Here is a 20,709-nt window from a genome sequence, read left to right on the forward strand (position 1 = left end):
AATGAGGGAGACAGATGGTAGATGAGTTAGTTAGACTGTGAGCAGAAAAATCTTCCTTAAGTGGAAGAATTATATGGATGGTACAACACAGAAACAGAGCCACTACTTGGGGGTAAAAATGGAGCAAAATGCAAAATAAATTGGTGTGTTTTTGCAACCAAACATGGTAATAAAAAGTTAAATTAGTTTTGAATGTCTTTAGAATTGCACCAAACCACACACACTCACAAACACATCCACACTAGAAGTATATTCACATAAACAGTGTACAAAACCTGTCTAACATCCAACTAACTTTGACAAACGTTCTTGGATTTGTTGGTTAATTATACATTTTCTTTCTGTAAATATTTAATTCTTTTCACTCTAACCAGTAGAAATGGATTATGTGGATTGTGGATTATACCTAATGTTTCCTTAAAGACTTTATGTTTGTCCATGTACAAAGTTCCACAAGCTATGAAAAAAGTATTCACAGCTTAGCTGCTTGCTGTAATGCCTTTGCAATTTGAAGGTTAATTTTCCATCATATTTAATGACACATTTGCCACACACTGTGGGCTTTTCCAACTGTAAACGACTTCATTTAATTCTGAGCGCTGGTGATCAGCTCTTCACATATCTAATATGAACCATGCAAACATCCAATTCCAGCACTAATTGAAAGTGTGAGGACTGAGCAATAAGCCCCATCCCTGATGGGATATATGAAAATTAAAAAAAAAACAAAAAAAAAAACATCATCAGCCTGACTACAAACATTTGACTTCACTATGGCCTTGCAGATGCGACAGTCTTTAATGCATCTAAACATAGTCCAGTACTGTGTACAAACATGCAGAGTCCTAAATGTCAATAGTCTGGAACTATTTTTTACTGCTTCTTACTGGGGGATAAAAAGATAAAAATCTAAAAACATAACTTAATACATTCATGCTATGATCTTTGCTTTTTCTTGACTGTAGTAATATTTAACAGTCAATATAAACAATATCTAAATGGAAAAAAGTGCATCACGTTTCAGTCCATGCACTTAGACAGCAAAAAATAGGCTAAAGTACTCTATTATATACAATATTACAATGTTATAGAAAGAGCTCTGCATGTGCGCACTGTTGCGCGCGCGCGCACACACACACACACGTATGCACGCATGCACACACATTTTAGTACAGATGAACACCACTGTGTCTATTCTATTAGAAAGTTAGCAAAGAGAAGCTGCTCCACATCTACACTACTACTTTATGACTTTGGCTCTCTGGAATACCTGATTCTGACTAGACAATTGCTGCTAATGCAGTAATGAAACTAAACCAAATCACTAAAATAATTATGTATGTTATATTAATAAAATATTTAATAATAATTTCTGGATTAAATTTTACTGCTGTTCAAAAGACTGGGGTCGGTTAGATTTTTGGAACAAAGGCTGCATTTATATGATCAAAAATACAGTTAAAAGAGTAATATTGTGAAATATTATTACAATTTAAAATAACTTTTTTTTCTATTTTAAAATGTAATTTATTCCTGTGATGGCAAGCTGAATTTTCGGCATCATTACTCCACTCTTCAGTGTCACATGATCTTTCAGAATTCTGAAAGCCCTGTTTACACTAGTGTGTTTTCGTTTTAAAACTGAAACTTTTGAAAACACCGCAGACCCCATTTTAGTTTGAAAACGCCAGGGTTGCGTTTCAGTATAAACAGACTAAAACGGAGACTTTTGAAAATGATGGTGTGGCTGCCCGCATTCGCTCTGCGTATCCTTGACGACAGTCAAGTTGAAAACTGTTGTTCTGCTTAATAGTGGATTTTTGTGGAAACTATAACATTTTTCTTTTTTGAGGATTCTTTGATGAACAGAAAGTTTGAAAGAACAGTATTTATATAAAATAGTTTTTTTTTGTAACAATGTAAATGTCTTTATTGTCTCTTTTGATCAAATTTAATGCACACTTGCTGAATGGAAGCATTAATTCTTTAAAAAGAAATATAACTGACCCCTTTAAGCTATAATGTACATGTAAGATAATAAAATCAATTCAAATCAATACGTCATGTCCATGTATTTATATATTTTACGTAGCCTTGTAATAAGCGAGACAATATAATTAGCTATACAGTGCGGTCCTGATCATCCTGTCTTGGTTTATTTTGTGATAATGAGTGGATGACTGTACATACAGTACAATATATACTATAGCTACTACTTCAAATAAAGGAAAATCAGAGGGAATTAATGATAACGCAAGACATGTAACATGCCATGACTGAATGGACTTAATTCTTCTCCCTATTCCTATTAAAGCCATGGAAGCTAAAACACAATCGATACTTAAGAAAGTAAAACATTCCGGACACTAGGATGATATAGATACGAGAACAACAAACCTGCTGATGGATTCCCCCTGGTCTTTCCTTCAGGTGTTAGTTAAAAAACATAGAGAGAAAAGAGGCAGGATATTAACACTTCACATGAACGACAGGAACTAATAAGGAGACTACAGAAGAGACACAGATGCCTCTGAAATATACTGAGTGATTCATTTTGGGAATGACACACCAATATATTTCACACTGTGTCACACAAAATACAGTTTAAATGTTAAAAAAGGAAATTAAACATAAGTATACCTCAACACACACACACACACACACACACACATTAAGAGTAGAAAGAAATGGAGAGTCTTTTTTAAGACAGTATAAACAGGCAGCAAACAAGCAGGCATGCAAGCTATGAGCAATGCACTGTCAAGCTGACTAAGACGAGCGCTATAGCAAAGGGACAGCTGTGTTATCAAGGGCTGTTTTGTGTGTAATTACTCAAGAAATTGGCCTTAACATAACAGTACACCCATTTGTAAGAGCATTGTTGTGTGTCTGTCTTCAGGTGTCTGTCCACAAACTGTCCTGGCTTCTGTTTGATGTGATTTATCTATTCTGGGCAACGAAATTTCAGTTAGCCACAGGATCTACCATAGGAAGCAGGTGTGAGTCTGTGGCTCTCATCCAAACGGAAACTTTGAAGCTTCAGTTATATGGAAGGTTAGTGTTCACTGTGAAAACTTAAATCTTGCTGTACATATTGCTGTGAGGTATTTCAGTGTATTTAACTGTACTTAATTAAGAATTATTTTGGGTAATTTTTACTATTGATTGACTATTAATACTTGTACTCATACTGAATTACATTTCAAAGGGCAAATTTCATACTTTTTAGTCTTAAATTTCATTTTGCCTTCTACAGTACAAAGTACATATTTTGTAAATATTTTATCTTTTTGTGCATCTTACTAAGCTAAATAGCCAATCAAATGACACTCCTGCAAACTTTACAGCCAATAAAATGCATTTCAGGGTAAAACGTAATTTTACTGTTTGTTTACTATTACTAGTACTATTTACTGAAGTTTACTATTATTCTCTCCCATGAATAGATGTCTCATCAGTCACCAACGCAGTCTTTGACCTAAAGCAATATGTTATACTTACATCTGTTGTTAAAGACTGACAAACTAAAATCATGTGATTCTGTATTTAAAGTTTAAAAATTTCAAGTAATGTACTGTTCATTATTTTTAATAACTAAAAATTTGAACATTCAGAATAATTTAGCTTTTATCAGTGAAATAGACTCTTTAAATATGTACCGTTTGTTAATTTCAGAATATATGAAAACCACGGAATAAAATATTTCACTATTCTAAGTTACTATTTCGCTATTCAGACTTCAAAACTGCAAGTTTCTGATGTTATTAGTTTAAATCTCACAATTTTAAGGCACCCCATGAAAGAGATATAAACTCCAAGAGATATTAAAAAAGTCAGAATTGTAACATATGAACTCAGAAATCTGAGAAAAAGCCTGAATTATGAGATGTAAACTCGCAGTTCTGAGGAAAAAAGTCTGAATTGCAAGATAACTCCAAATTGTGAGATGTAAACTCGTAATTGTGAGAAATAAAGTCAGAATTGTGTTACAATATGAGAAAAAAAAAAGTCAGAATCATAAGATATAAACTCAACAAATAAAACAAGAACTGTGAGATCAAAAACACAATTACCTTTTTATTTATTTTTTTTATTCAGTGACAGAAACTGCTTCCATAGCAATACTACGGAGTGACAATGAGGCAGTTTAACAACTCAGTGCATGGTGTAGCCTATAGAATGCCCCTAAAATTCAAGATATCAGGACAAAAATGCCCCTGTATGAGTTTTTGTCACACATTTACTGTATATCATGATATAGTTAAACAATATCACACGAGTAACAAGTGAAATAATCATAACATAATGAAATAATAAACAGTTCATTAAATATTAAGTTAATATATTGTGTTATATTTCAGACACAATATTGTCTGCTTTTGCTCAATTTAGCCAAAATAAAAAAATTACCTATAAAGCTAGAACTGTGGTGCGTCTCCAAGCAACACACAGCAGTGTTTCTTTTCTGAATGAATCAATGATTCAATGGACTATTCATAAAGAGAGCCATTTACTTCATCCCTGAATGAATCAGCTGTTTGAACGAATCAAGTTAATGAATGAATCAATGACTTAATCATTTAGACATTTACCACCAACTACTGTCAGTTTTAGTTCCTTATTTAGAGTATCATTTCATTAAAAAATTATTTCATTTTCCATAAAAAAAACAAACAAACAAACAAAAAAAACATTAAAGGTATAGTTCACCCAAAAATGAAAATTCTGTCATCATTTACTCACCCTCATGGCCATTGAGGCCTGAAAGTTTATGTGTTATAAAATCTATGTTGAATCAAATAAAATATAAAGCTACTTTTTGTAATGTCTATTTGATGCTTTTCTCATTTAACACAATAATGACTTTAAATTATCTTTTGGGGGTAATTTCTCAGCCAGATTTGATGTGTGATTAATTTGCGATTAATTAGATTAATTAATCTCCACATCGTGCAATTAATTAGACTAATTAACTGCAAAATCATCAGGTATATCGGCGAAAGAATGACTCGCGAAAACATGGAAGTGTTTTTGTTTGGTTGGTAATGCATTTGCTGTCCATGTGTTTCTCTTCGCGAGACATGAATAACTGTTGTGTAATGATTTCATAAAGTGCACCATTGCACAGAAAAAAAATAGAAAAATTAACACTAAGTATAAATAATTGTATGGAATATGGGCACCCACCAGCAGAAACATAATTTGATGCCTATGATTATTATTTTACTACATTACCATGTAAATCTACTGCAAAAGCAACCAATAGGTGAGCCAAGTGACCAATAGGTGAGCCATAGTCGAATCAGTCGGCACAGATTTCTAAAATGAGGGACGGGCCATAAATCCCTAAGTACAGTTTGCAAAACTGTGGGAATGGATTGCGAAAAGCATGGGCACAGATTATGAATTTGTGGCTACGGATTGAAAAACCGAAGGTACAATTTACAAACCTAAGGCACGGATTGGAAACTCATAGGTGTGGTTTATTAATCTTTGGGCACGATTTGTTAAACCGAGGGAACAATTTAAGAATCTGTGACTATGATTTATAAACTGAGAGAACAAATTGCTAAACTCTGGCCATGGATTTGTGGGTCTTGTTTCTATATATCCTAATTATTGTTAATATGTAATTCATTATTTCCAGGAGCTCATTGCTTCTACCTTCAATTAAACTGCTAACAGTGATTGTAAATTAAATTGCCTAAATTATTACATTGTTAGCTAACTGCATTCTCTAAATTGTAATGTTGACATGCATTCTCTGTAAAGCTGCTTTGAAACAATATGTATCGTGAAAAGCGCTATACAAATAAATGTGAATTGAATTGAAATGTGAATTGTTTTGTTTTTTTCTACAACAGGTGACTTCCTGAATACTACACATTTCAAAAGCTGAGAAATAAAAGTTTACTTTATTTTTTAAATATATTTTTTATATCATCATTGTTTTAGGCAAGATATGTAGACTTTTCACAGTATAGTTTTGAAGTAATCATGCTTAACTTTGACACCTAGCCATGTGCCTTTACTCAGTGACCTAATGAGTCTTTAAAAAAATCATAAATATCTAACAAGACTACGGTAGGGTACAAAGGAGATGATTATGCTTAGAGAGACAGACAGATTGAGTGAAAACAGTTTATTTGCTGAGGGAAGTGGGAAAATGAGAGCTACAGAAGCACTGACACCAAATACGACACCAGCTGCCAGAGTTGTACCTACTTTGTAGGGCTGCAGGTATGCAACGCCTTCAAATGAGGCTTCCAGGTAGCAATGGAAACCGAGTTCTCATCAGCCGCATAGCTACGCCACACACACTACGTGCAGAATATACAAAACCAGAAAAAATAGGGAGGGAAATGAGGAGAGTAGAAAATAAAAAGAGAAATACACAAGGCCAGGAAAAAAGCAGGAATTGGAAAAAAAGGAGAACAACAAAAGAAAAAAAAATATTAGTAACAACCGGTTCATGTAAGCGCTCTTCCATCAGTTCACTGCATAGATACATGCCTTTGAGGAGGGAGAACACTTTTATAGAACAGCCATGTGGCACTCAGGTATGTTCTGGAGAGGTCTGTGGAGTAGAGACGCCACGCAGCCTGGTGCAGGAGACAGACACACACACACACACACACACACACACACACAAGGGGACATGGGTGGAGAAAGACAATAGCATGGTGAGGGAACAGCCAGTGAATCACTGATTGGGCTCAAGACATTTCTTCATACAGCTGTTTTCATTTTGTTAAAACTGCTGCAAAATGTATTTTTGGGGTCCAAAAATCTGAGATTACTAGTAAAAGTCTCTCTTTTGCTTTAATGACAGAAGCACTTGAGCTGCATGAATCTCACAATGATCTCACTAATTTGATAAATATTTCTTATTGATTTTTATATCAAAATGTTGCATTGTTTCAATTTTCTGAAATGCTAAAACTTCTTTCCAGGATTAAATTACAGTATACTTTGAAATTCCATATTTTCGGTGAGGTCTTGGGCTTTTGGACTTTTTGGACATTATAAAAAAAAAATGCAAATGTAAATTTCACATGTTCCATGTCCAAATATGAGAGTGGATCAGTGTTGAATAAATGTCTTGCTGTCTGGGTGGCACACACAACATCAAAACAGCCAGAGGACTTAAAAGTGATGTGGTGAATGAAAAGAGGCGTACACTTATCCAGTGAAAAGAGTTTATATGCAAATAGGTGTTTATAAAGCACAATCATTTTAATTTTTTTTTTTTAAATGCTGATCATACAATTAAAGGGTTAGTTCACCCAAAAATGAAAATAATGTCATTAATTACTCACCCTCATGTCGTTCTACACCCGTAAGACCTGGTTCATCTTCTGAACACAAATTAAGATATTTTTGATGAAATCCGATGGCTCAGTGAGGCCTCTATTGCCAGCAAGTTAATTAACACTTTCAGATGCCCAGAAAGCTACTAACAATTCAACAATATCTAGTGATGGCTGATTTCAAAACACTGCTTTGAATCTTTCAGTGTTTTGAAATCGGCCATCACTAGATATTGTTGAAAAGTTGTTATTTTGTTTTTTTGGAGCACAAAACGCATTCTCGTCGCTTTATAATATTAAGGTAGAACCACTGTAGTCACATGAACTGTTTTAAATATGTTTTTAGTAGCTTTCTGGGCATCTGAAAGTGTTAATTAACTTGCTGGCAATAGAGGCCTCACTGAGCCATCGGATTTCATCAAAAATATCTTAATTTGTGTTCCGAAGATGAACGAAGATCTTACAGGTGTGGAATGACATGAGAGTGAGTAAATAATGACATTATTTTAATTTTTGGGTGAACTAACCCTTTAACACATTTTTAGCCAAACAAGGGCAAACCTTTGTTTGTGGCCCTATCTGTGTTAATACGCTTATGTGTGGTCATTTGGCGCTAAAATGAACTCGCCATTATTTCAGTTATTATTATCAATTATTATTATAAATATTTGGATAAAATTTCAAATTGACATGAAACCCTGCTTGCATTTAACTTCTGAATTTGTGATGTATATAAGTGAACAGAAGAAAATAAGGTGCAATTTATTCATTGGAAATTAGAATGATTATTAGAATGAAGCAAGATTTGAATGCAAATTTACTAAAACATTGTTATTTGACTACATTAATATCCAATATACTGCATGACCTAAGTGACGCCAGTATAATGGAAAGTGGTTGCTAGGGAAGAAGTCATTATGATTAAAAATTACAAAGGCAAAAGAAAAAAATGGAATAGTGTGAACTGAATAAAACCAGGAATATGAATTACGAAAGTTTTCATTTCATGTTGACTTATAATAATGTGATAATGGATAGCGTTTTATGTGTTGAGATGAATAACTGCTTTAAAAAACAACAAGAAACAGAGGCGTGTTGTGAAAAGGAAAAACATCACAAGAGTGAAATAAGAAGGTGCTCTCAAATTGCGTGACAGCAGTGAGGAGGGAGGCCATATTTTCCATCATTCTGTGCAAAAATGTCAGTAAAGAGAAAACAGCAATCGTAACATGCAGGAAAGAATCCGAACCCAGACATAGCTGACAGTCATACTCCACAGATCATAATTAAGATATATATTCCTGGGTTATATAAAGACCTGAAGTGATTTAAGAGAGGTGAGAGAGCACAAATGATGAGAAATGATGCACCAATGCAGTCCCTGCAACATTACACCTTAAAAAACACACCATGGTTAAAATATACAATTACTGACAACAGTAATTGAAGCTGGATGGTTGGATGCCCACTGAAAGGCCTTTGGAAAAAGAAAAGAAAATTAAAATCAGGGTTAAAGACAGAGCAGGAAGAGAGACAAAATAAACATAAGGACCAGTGAATATATGAGATCTTCTCTGTCTGCAATATCAGAAAACAACCTGGAGAAAGAAAAGGGGTCATGGTGGTTAAAATAGTTGGGAAATTGCTTGTGGGTTTTCAACAGAAGCCAAAAGGAAGTAACTCATTTCTATAATATTACAGGACCTTAATGTTTTGTAGATATGTGTGTGTGCACGTTTGTGCACATTTTCCTGGAGTAAATCTGTTTCTCCTGCTAGAGGAGAAGGATGCACCGTCCATTAGGAAGAGCTATTGTCCTCAGGGAGGCCCTTGCTCAGAATTCCTTCCGTGGAAACACATCATAAATATTGGCAAGTGTTTCCTTTGGCTCTGATGGAAGATAATAGTCCCCATGTAATCAATGCCCGTGGAACTGTTCGTGTTCTCTTCTTTGGCTTGAAGAAAATTAACATGGTTCACTATAAAAACAATCCTTATTAATCAGTATTTTTGTCTTGTTGTCTGGTAAAATATCTAAACATCGCTTGAATAATATCTAAACATATACGCTAACATAAAACAAACAAAATTATTTGAAAGGCAAAATTGCATAAGATATGCAGATAGAAAAATATTTGTAACTATATATTATTATTAACAATAATAATAATTGTTTAGATGTTTTAATTGGAAAAGAAGACAAATATACAGATAAAAAAGTATATATTTTTATTATTTTTGAAAAGCATATCAAAAGCATAAGGTATGCAGATAGTAAATATATTTTTAAATATTATTATTATCATTATGATGATGATGTTTAGATGTTTTAACTGGAAGAGAAGACAAACTGATAAAGAAAAGGATTTTAATTCTGTAATTAACTGTGTTTTTTGTGAATTATTCAATTTAAACTGTCACATTAAGCAATTTAAATGCCAGAGTGCCATTGTCGTTTTTTTATAAAATTTGCAGGCAAGAAATTATATTGATATTAACATTGTAACTGTGTCCAGTGTATGTGTACGTGTAGTGAATCTGATCTTTGAGCATCAATCAGGATAGGGCAAATCATACATAAGAAATGCGGCCAAGTTCTTTTTGGTTTCAACCAACATTTATGAAACCTGAACAGAGCTGAGCATTAGCCATGGACAGGGTAGCACTGAAAGGTTTATACTTATTCTGTTTTAAATGCTAATGAAGCAGCATGTGAAGAGTTACTTACATTCAGAATGTCTGAATGATCAAGAGTTTCAAATGAGGTGAGCTTACCTGTATGAGGCTAGCTGCTGGGTTTCTCCTCTTTTCAAAGTGCTTCTGTCTGTGCTGCTCTTGGACCTTCAGAGCAAAGCCAGAGCCAAGAATACCCTACACCCACAGAAAGAACACAAACGTCCCCTATTACTAAGGTTCAATCCGCTGATTTGGACTAAGAGAGACTGCATGTGTGCAGCACACATTTGTGAACAGAGAATTACAGAACAATTGATGAGAGTGAGTCAGACAGCCCGCTGAGGGGCTTTACAGCCACACATACTGTGTGTTCTCAAACACATCATAAAAATCATCACAGTACAAACAATCTGCCTGGGCTCACAAAAATGCTATTAGTGATTTCAAGTTTTGTCCTAAAAGACCACAAATCCCCCATCACTCGTAAGTGAGATCACTTAAAGAGTCAGGGTAAGAAAAGTTTCATAAAATAACGCTTAGCCTAATGCTTAACCTCAGAACAATTCATTTGCTTGTTTGTTCATTTATTTTATTTTTCTTGTTTATCTTATGTTTATCTTATTTCTTTATTCACTCTCATGTATTTTGAAATCCACATGACTTTATTTTTTTCTGTGATATATATACTGATTTTCTTTATTTAAAATCTGAAAGAGAATAGTGACCAGGTTGTGAGCCAAGATTTTTTGTGAACAAAAGGCATGAATATGGTTTTCTTTCCTATTGTTTTATCCCCTATTGTATTGAAACGGCTTTTCGAATGAGAAGAAATGTAGAGCGGGACTTGATTATCTCCGTCAAGAATTGAACGGATCGTTGTTGTTGTTTGCTAATTGCTGCAATCTCATGAAAGTGACAGGTAGGGGAAGGATTCTTGTCCAACCCTTGTGCCAGTGCACATATCATCAGAGAAGAGATGTTACTGGGGATGTTAAAGCTAGGGTAGGCACTGTTATTCATAAAACTTTTTGTTATACTGGTTGAAACTCTCTTCACATCCTGAGAGCAATCAATAATAAAACTGGTCTAAATATTTAAAAAATGTACATCTCTCTTCTGTGGAAGTCTCAGGACCAAAAAATGTCCGTCCAATCGTTGCATTTGGTCTGAATGCACTGATAGGATGTCTTGCCTGCCTGTCAACCTATGTATTTGCATACCTCCACGCACCCTGCTCGCGCAGACATCACACGTCATCAGCGTGTTCCATGAGGCTATGCAGAGTTGTAGACCAAATGAATCTGTGGCAGTCAGGTCAAAGCTCTTCATTTTTATTGTAATGTTATGTGCTTTGAGACGTGAGGTAATTTAACACCGTCTTTCACGATGCTTTGCTCTGCTCTGGCTGTGCGCATTCATGTATTTTGGAGGAGGCGTGGCTTTGGAAGTTGAGATCTTATGCTTTAAAAACTAGCTTGCTATTGCTAGCCTTAGCTTTAATGTTTTTTTATTAAAGATTATGAATCTTATTATGAGCACATGAATTTAAAAAAAATATAATGATGTGCATGGATAAATCATTTATAATAAACTCTGCAAATAAGTCTTTGAATATAGTGCATAAGTCATGACATGAAAGTCACATATTCATGATGTTTTTATAGTATTTGTTTTCCTTTTTGGATTTTTATATGGAAGAGAGCAGTGTTTAGTGTTCATAAAAGAAAACAAATCATTTGGGTTTGGAAGAACATGAGTAAATGATGGCAGAATTTCCATTTTTTAATATAGACTATACTTTTAAATTCCAATTTATACACCCATTGTTATATAAAGCACTGTTTTTGCCAGTCTACTGTAATGTCAGAATGTGAGTTCTACAGTAGACGCTACATACAGTATCAGTTTGGGGTTACTCACAGCAGGCAAAGCGAAGAAAGATATGCCCAGCAAAGCAAACCCTGCAGACAGAAGCCGTCCAGTCCAAGTCTGTGGAGTCTTATCCCCATATCCAATGGTGGTGAGCGTGATCTGAAGAAAGAATGTGGGTTAACCCTTTTTATACGTTTAAAAGACTAGGGTCATATTGCTAAACATAAAGTGTTGACTTCCCACAGACAGACAGCATTGAAATATACATCTGGTTGCAGGACCGCAGTGTACTTTAACACTCCACATATCACCTTTACTCATGTATGGAGGAGGAATAGTAACCTCTCACCCTCCGATTCCATCTATATAATAACCAAACATAGATTGAATCCTGATTAGGTTGCACTGGAAACTCAAAGGCCACCAAACATGCACTAAAATCTGTCTGTTATGCCATAATAAACACCCATGAACACCAAAGCTAAACCAAGTTGTATTCTAAAGTTACGGCCACACAGACGCACGGTATTAGATCCATCTTTCAGCAAGAGAAATACTTTGGTGGCTTGACATAAAAAAGATCAGTCTAACATCTCGCACTCCTTTCCACACTCATAAGTGAGCGCTTTGGATTTTTGCAGGCAGGGGATACTTAAACAAAGGCCCGGCCAAAGCAAATTCAACACATCCAGTAAAAGTGAGTGATTTGTCAAATGCAAAGAGCACTGCTGCCTTTCACAGCACATTGAGGCAAAGAGTAGGAGTGAGGGAGCTCACACACAAAGCCAGACTCCCGTTCTCCTGTTTTCTTCCTCGGAAGCCTGCCTGTCAGCTCCAGACGCTGGCTTGGGCTCAACCCAGTGTAAATACCGTGTGGCAGCTTGATATTGGCCCACCTCTGGTTTGTCTCTGTATCTAAACTCTACAGCAGAAGACCATACCCTCAACTGACCTCACATCTCCTTGAAACGGCTCCACTTGTGCTTGGTAGGAGCAGGAAATTACATGCATTGATTTGTTAAGTCAGCTGGTGAGGAACCATGACCAGTCCTGCTGTGTGTTCCACAACAACTAAACACTGTCATGGCCTATGGTTGTAACTCATTTATTGATTAATGCATGAAATACAGTCAGACACTGGCGATGCGTATAAATGAGCATCCTAAAACCAGACTGTGAGGATGGATTTTATATAGATATTAAAAGAGGGTTTTGTGTCTATTTCAAGGAAAATCTTCACAAATATGGTTGAGGAAGAGTTAAAGGGTGACATTAAGGCATTTAAGGTAGACTTACCGTACCCCACCAAAGAGCATCGGCATAGGTGGCGAACTGTTTGTTAAATTCTTTCTCCACCAAGTAGACCAAGAATGAAGAAAAGATCAGCACCAAGAAGCCAATGTACCAGGCAGTCACAAGCTCCTGAAACAAACATCACAATATAAAACATCCAACAAATAAAGTCATAGCTACAAAAATATGAATATTTTCTGCAGACAAGTAATTATAAACTTTCAACTCAATTTGTTTTTAAATATATTTCTGGTTTTAAAGAGGTTGCGATCTGTTCAAGTTGGGGATCTGCTGAGCTGAGCACCAGGCTGGGAGATCAGTTTAAACCAGATAAAACCAGCATGGCCCAGCTGGAAAAACATGTTTTATACAGGAATTTAAAACTTTCAACTTTTTTTTATATTTCTAGTTTTAAAGAGATTGTCAGCTGGTTAGGTTGGGGGATCAGCTTGTTATCCAGATAAATCAGCTAAAAATCAGGCTGGGGGACCAGTTTAATCCAGGTTAAATTAGCAAAGACAAGCAAATCAGGTTAGTTTAAGCTGTTTTTGGCGGCTTTTTTTGGTTTGATCAGAGATGTCAGGAAAATGTAAACGCTTAAGCCTGAGAGGAGATAGAAATAAGTAACTCTGCTATTATATCGACCATAATGATTCATTGCGGGGACCCCTAATCTCTCCACTAAATGGCGGGTAACTGAGGACTGAGGAAGCGTGTGGTTTGGCTGCAGCTCGTGGATGGAGTTTCAGTCCAAGCGGTGCTGGAAAGAAAGGTTGATTGTGGGGTCACATGTCTGCCTCGACATGAAAACTCACACGCAATGTCATGACCTGAGCTCATTTACTCATTTTTGCCATTAAATAGTATTCAGTATACCTTGCTGTGAGCGTAGACTACAGATCCAAGCAGTTTCCAGGTACCGCCTCGCCTGTCCATACGCACCATGCGCAGGATCTGCAAAAAACGCAGACTGCGAAGTGCAGACGTGGCAAAAATATTGCCCTGGCTTCCAGCTGAAACCACTGCGATGGATGCAATGAGCACAATAATGTCTGAAACACAAAAACAAGAGAGAGCAAAGATTCAGTGATAATTTGTACAGGTTCACACCTATAGAACAATATAAATATACTGATAATTGGATTAGGAATAGGACCACCCATCTATTTCAAGAGTACCGAAAGCCTTTTACCTATAAACTAAGCTTGCTGTATTTTTCAGTAGCTCTCTCAGAGACATCAGATATTTAAAAAAAAATTAGGCTGTTTCACTTGTCTGTTATGTCTTTCTCCCTGAGACATAGAGAGGGGCCAAGAGAGAGCAGGCAAGCCACAGCCATACAGAACAGCATATCTAATGCTCCGCTGCACACTGAAAAACCTCTCCAGCTCTCAGCATGTCTTAACCAGCGATAATATTGTTCTTTACTCAAATCACCTCCGTCATATTTTCCTGCTGAATGTTACACTTGAGGTTTGAAATAAGATTGTTCTTGTGTCACACATTCTGAAAGTGGCCTCCTGAAAGTCTGTTATTTGAAATTTGAATCTCGCAATACTTGAAGGTTGCTACATGGTGAATGTGGAACATTGAGGAGCACGAAAAGATTGGAATGAAAGCAGCTGTTTAAGGTCCTTGTGAACAAAAGCCATACTAAAATGTAGAAATCTAAAAATTATAATAGAGAAACTACAAAAATCATAAAAGGCACATTTTTCTTTACTTTTTCTTGTCCCCCCCACCTTGATTACTGATCTCAAATTTGTTCAATGTAAAACATTTCTAGTAAGATAAGATATGTCAGTAAGATATGTTTTTAAATAAATTATTACTGTTGTTCAGCAAGGATTAAACTTATGTAAAAGTTACTGTGTTGCCATGAAAAAGTGTTACATGAAGTTGAAGATGAATATGTTTATATTAGTGTGCAAAGAGAACAAATAATAGAGGTTGATTATCACAAAAAGTCAGTGTGCTTCATTAAGGGTCTGTCAGTGTACATAATATGCAAAGAACTTTACACAATTTCTAATGGGACATGCTGAATAAATGTGTTAGGCAGAGATGGGAAATTGTTTCCTTTTTCTTTCTGTTTCATAATTCAGAGTTAGTCACAGAGCTGATGGGGTTCTGATGGGACTCTGTCTCTTAATAAATGGAAATGAGGTTCAGTATGTGACACACAACTCTGATATATTCACACTGGAGCCTAAATTACCCTCATACAACACAACATCACATACCCCGCGTGTGTTATAAATATAAATAGCACTGGTTACTTATTGCCTGTAATCCTTCATTGGTAGTTATTGCTCTTTTTTCCTCAAGAAGGAATTAAAAAAGAAATCTTTCAGTCATTATGTATGTTTGAGTCAGTCATCGATTCGGGGCAGAGGTGTTATCATTAGCCTATCGAGCATCTGTCAACATCCACACCAACACAGCAGATCCATCACCCTCTACAAACACACGTACACGGGTGGAGAGCACTCTCACAGAAGACGTTTTTTAATCTTACCAATGACACAGAATGGTTTTCTAGCAAAGCGGAGTCGTCCTTGCCATCCCCTGTAACGACAGCAGCATCCGGCAGACCAGATGCGAATGATGTACTCCAGACCGAATACAACAATCATCACAAACTCCTGCAAATCAAAAACACCTTTCATTAGATACACCATTTAATGAATACAATTAATACAATATGGCAATTAATTAAAGCTATCTCACAAAAAATCAGTACAAAATATGCTTATTGTTTATTTTATTCTGTGAAATTAGACATGGATATATTTCATATATACTGTAAATAATGCACACACACACATGTTGGGTAAGGGTTTCCTTATGGGGACTTTTCATAGACATAATGATTTTTATACTGTACAAACTGTATATTCTATCCCCTAACCCTACCCCTAAACCTAGCCATCACAGAAAATGTTTTCCTCATAGGGACCAAAAAAAGGACAAGGATTTCAGATATTGCCATCTTTGTGGGGACATTTTGTCCTCATAAAGTAGGGTTTACCAGGACCACACACACATATACCCTGGTTCACCAAAGGAGGCTGCGGTCATGTCTAGCTACTGTAACATAATTAACCTCTCAGCTAATCCATCATTGCCACATTCCTAGTGCCTGCTAATTGCACTGTTAGATAAACCCCAGTTGAGTTCACAGAGGGTTTCACCTGATTAAAACATCTGTCTGCATAGAGTTTATAACACTGCTCCTCTCATAGGGAAACATCATGCACTTTAAACTGCTCACTGATGCTAAATGCGGTTACAATCAGGTGAAAAGTCAAAACGTACAAGTAGGGCTGCTCAATTATTGCAAAAATCATAATCACGATTATTTTGGTCAATGTTGAATGATTATTTAACACGATTATTGAAGGGTGATAAGATCAAATCTTATTTCATGATTTCAGTAATTTTAGATATCACTGAAATTTCACAATTATCGATATTTCAGCAAAAACTAATACTAGGTTAACTTATGTATCTAAGTAACAAGTCCTCAAAACAGTTACAGAAGACAAATAAACAGTCAGCAATACAATAAGAATAAAGAAACTAATTACAAACAAAACCGACAAATAAATACAACAGAACAAATATACAAATTAAATGTACAGTGCTTTAGGTTTTTCAGGAAGACGTAGTAACAGTGCTATTCATAAGTAATAGCCTACAACAGAAATTGAATAAAGTAGTCAAATGTAAAATAACTGCATAGTCTTCATACATGAAATATAGATGAATCCTTATTACAACTACAAAAGTTAGACAAGTGCAGAGAGTGATTTTATCTTTGTTTTTTGTTGCTTGATGAACATTAATGACACTGCAGCAGGTTTGTTAGGTTGCTGTCACTTTAAGGGTTGCACGGATCCAATATACTGTTACACACATGCGTTTTCTTTCTCAACTGTTTACATTCACTTAAGATATAACCGACTGTGTTTATGAGAATACTCGTCAAAACAGGATTTCGACATTTTAGTGTGTAGGCTATTTGACCGTTTAGGCACGTATCTGAAAGCCACAGTAAACTTTGCAAATGTGCCTCCAGGGGAACAGCGTATCTTTAATAACACTGTTTAATATCAAGCACGCCCCGCAGTTTGCAACAGTAGACTGCATTTTACAACACTCACTTATTTGGATGTTAGTATAAAAATCTAACTGTATTCTGATTATGAGTATTTTAAAAAAATAATATAATCTGATTACAAGTATTTAATTTTTGGAATCTGATTGCATAATCCAGAATGCATATAATCAGTTACTACCCAGCCAGCATTGTTAATGATATATATATATATATATTTACATATATTTTGAGCTACAATTTAGTTTTAGAAACTAAATCTTGAATTTAGTTTTAGGGTTAGTGGTTCATAATATAGTCTTATAATTTTAAGATCATAAAGAGAAAATCAAATAAAATCCAAATACAACTAGGTGTAAAGAATCTTCTCTGATGGATCTGATGGATGTTGCTATTTTATAAACTAACAAAGCAAACTGTCTTTTGTTTTAGTGTTTCTCAAGAATCAGTGCTGGATATACTTTGCATCTCGAATATTCATAATGTTTATGTCTAAATATCAAGTACTCTTTGCAGCTTTTGATGGATAAATGAACCCTTTACAGGTCGGATTTCACATTTGCCCCATCTCTGAGGGGTAAGAGGCCTGGGATAGGCTTTAAGCTGTCCTGTCCTGATCCACTGTGACAGCCGAGCTGAGCTTCCCACGGCTTGACACAACACTGTTTGCTTATCCTGAGCACTATCTGATACGGAGGCTGTGCAGGTCCTGCTTTCCCACCAGTGGGGTAGACGCCATCCTCTCCTGCTTTCAGGTCAGCTCAAAGTCCCTGAATGTCTCTCAATACAGACTCTTTAACTGAAACAGGAACACCTTGGCCAACTCCACCAAGAGTCCGATGGGACGGAGGTGCTCAATCACTAAAAGCACCATGCTGCTTTCTGTTGTCACCTGAGAGGATCCCATCAGCCAGCAAAACATCTCAGTGAAAGAATGAAACTAATCCGAGTGATCGTCTTTTAACGTGAGGTACTGAGCAAAGTTTTTGAAGGGATCTTGAAACACCAGATTAGAGAGCAACAATGACATTTGATACCTTGTTTTGAGAGCAGTGATCCCAACACTATATCTTTTCTCTGTGCTGTTATCATTATAGTTGGACTCACCTATTCTAATAGAATTAGAATGATTATCTATATACTGTGTGTGTGTGTGTGTGTGTGTGTGTGTGTGTGTGTGTGTGTGTATACATATACACACACACACACACACATACACATACACACAACAGTTCAAAAGTTTGAGGTTGGTAAGATATTTATGTCTCTTACGCTCACCAAGGCTGCATTTATTTGATCAAAAATAAATATAGTGAAAAATTATTACAATTTAAAACAACCGCTTTCTATTTTAATATATTTTAAAGTAATTTTCCTGTGATGGCAAAGCCATGAACATTGATCAGACATTATGATTTGGTGCTCAAGAAACATTTCTTATTATTAATGTTGAAAACATTTTGCTGCTTAACATTTTTAGGAAACCAGAATACATTTTCCAAAAATCTTTAATGAACAGAAAGTTCCAAAGATCAGCTTTTATTTAAAATTAAAATCTCTTTACTGTCATTTTAGATCAATTTAATATGTCCCTGCTGAATCAAAGTATTCATTTCTTCCAAAAAAGAATTTTTTTTCCCACACTTTTGAACGGTAGTCCCCACTGACATCACTTAGGCCATGTAGGATAATCTTAACAAATAGCCAAATAGCTATGTAGTGACTGTTTAAGCAAACTTTCCCCCCCATACAATCAACTCAAGTACCACACTACATTTTTCTAATTTAATATCATGTTTTACTTTGAAATACATCATTACAGAAATAAATGGGTAAACAGCAATTCATGTTGAGTGTTTCAGGTGTGTATTTTGGTTGTGCATACAGTACAGTAGGCTTGTGTGCGTCTCACCAGTATAAGGAGACAGTGATTGGAGAGGTCCATATGAGCAGGGATGGTGGAGAACACAGAGAGAACCAGACAGCCAAACACCAAAGTGAACCTGCCAGTGAACAAAAAAGGAAAACACATTAGTAACTGTATCCTGTTCTGTGTGACTTCACCTGAGCAACTGCGAGCTGAAACTAAAGGTTTCATTGTTCTGGAGTGAAAGCACCTTAACAAATCCTCAGGATGGACCCCATTAAAGAACATCTACTGAATCTGAGAGTTTTCAGAGTGGCATTAGATAGCAGTCAAATCCGGTGGTGCTTTTCTACAGATCTTTTAGAGAGTGACCAGTAGACATACATAACAGCTGCGGAAGTACCTGAATGACATGGTGCACAAACAGATCATCACTTTCAGCATCATTAAAATTTGCTAATGATGGATGTGTGTCTTGCATAACTATGTCACACTGCACACCCTCTGGCTCTGCTATTGTCTGAGGGCTATTTACAGGAACATACAGTACATGATTTCTCCTGCTTCCTCTCTGGTGCAGTATACTGTATCTTCCCTGTTTCCTCTCTCTCTTTTGCTCTCACCCTATATAAACAGGCTATTAAGAACATTGGCCTGAGGTGGTTTAGAACAGAGATGGACTCTTCATCTTCAGAAGCAGATGCAGCTGTGCGAGACGTGCAGCCGTGTGCGGTTATGTGCTGTCTGAGTGAACTAGCAGACATCACTGTGTCTTCCAGCAAATGCTGTTCTTATGTGTCCTGTAAATACAGTACATTGTGTCTGGGAGCTTGTTTTTGTTGCTGTATTTCACCTTTCGCCTCCACCTCCCTCTTATTTGAAAGGGACCATATTCTATAAGTTTGTAAATTATTATTTCTTTCCCACCTGAGGTACACTTACAATTTTTTTGTGGGGGGGAATTGATTACATGAACATTTTCAACCCTCTCTCTGAACATTAGGCTTGTTTTGCCAGTGAAAGCAGCTTCTAAGCAACACATATACTGTATACCAATATTAACTTAATTCTCACTTTGCTCATAAGCAATGTGGTGCTGCATTGCACAATAGTAGGTTTAAGAGTTTCAACGTAGTGCGTTTTGCTACATTTGCTCTGTGAACTCATAGTCTTTCGATAAATAACATTTTATATATTGCAACATCGGAGGGGCTACAGACAGAGCTGGTGTTCTGAGGGGGCTTATGAAGTAATGAAAGGGGGCGATGATGTAACACAAAGTATCCCCAGCTAGAAAAACATATGTGGCCCATTCACATATTTGTCAGACCATAAACAAACCTGTCGCTACTACAACTATGAAACTAAAAGCTACTGAACAAATACAGATGGCAGAGTACTGAATAATACAACATAAAACAAAACACACTCACTGCAACACGTTTAACAGAGGCATAATTTTATGGTAAGTTAGAACAGCCTGAACTGCAACAGGTGACAAACAATAAAAATACAACTACAACCAATTACCTAGCCCTCTAAACATGAAAAAATAATTCATCATACCTTTA

At 36.0% G+C, this 20,709-nt stretch overlaps 1 protein-coding gene across 7 annotated transcripts in view; it reads right to left on the reverse strand.

The window, feature by feature from the left end:
- Positions 1 to 20,709, reverse strand: part of kcnq5a (potassium voltage-gated channel, KQT-like subfamily, member 5a) — a 124,084-nt gene that overhangs the window by 13,970 nt on the left and 89,405 nt on the right. For 3 of the 7 annotated variants that reach the window (XM_051917331.1, XM_051917336.1, XM_051917334.1), the window contains 8 exons: positions 19,184 to 19,274; positions 15,670 to 15,796; positions 14,028 to 14,203; positions 13,155 to 13,280; positions 11,907 to 12,017; positions 10,086 to 10,181; positions 6,226 to 6,320; positions 2,398 to 2,424 (listed from right to left, as the gene is read on the reverse strand). In XM_051917331.1, the coding sequence (XP_051773291.1) occupies positions 2,398 to 2,424; positions 6,226 to 6,320; positions 10,086 to 10,181; positions 11,907 to 12,017; positions 13,155 to 13,280; positions 14,028 to 14,203; positions 15,670 to 15,796; positions 19,184 to 19,274 (849 nt within the window). Of the gene's footprint in view, positions 1 to 2,397; positions 2,425 to 6,225; positions 6,321 to 6,513; positions 6,603 to 10,085; positions 10,182 to 11,906; positions 12,018 to 13,154; positions 13,281 to 14,027; positions 14,204 to 15,669; positions 15,797 to 19,183; positions 19,275 to 20,709 lie in introns of all 7 variants that reach the window. The other 4 variants (XM_051917338.1, XM_051917332.1, XM_051917337.1 and 1 more) reach the window with 2 other exon arrangements.

This window comes from Ctenopharyngodon idella, chromosome 13, assembly GCF_019924925.1.
Source record: "Ctenopharyngodon idella isolate HZGC_01 chromosome 13, HZGC01, whole genome shotgun sequence".
In the NCBI taxonomy this organism is placed as follows: domain Eukaryota; kingdom Metazoa; phylum Chordata; class Actinopteri; order Cypriniformes; family Xenocyprididae; genus Ctenopharyngodon; species Ctenopharyngodon idella.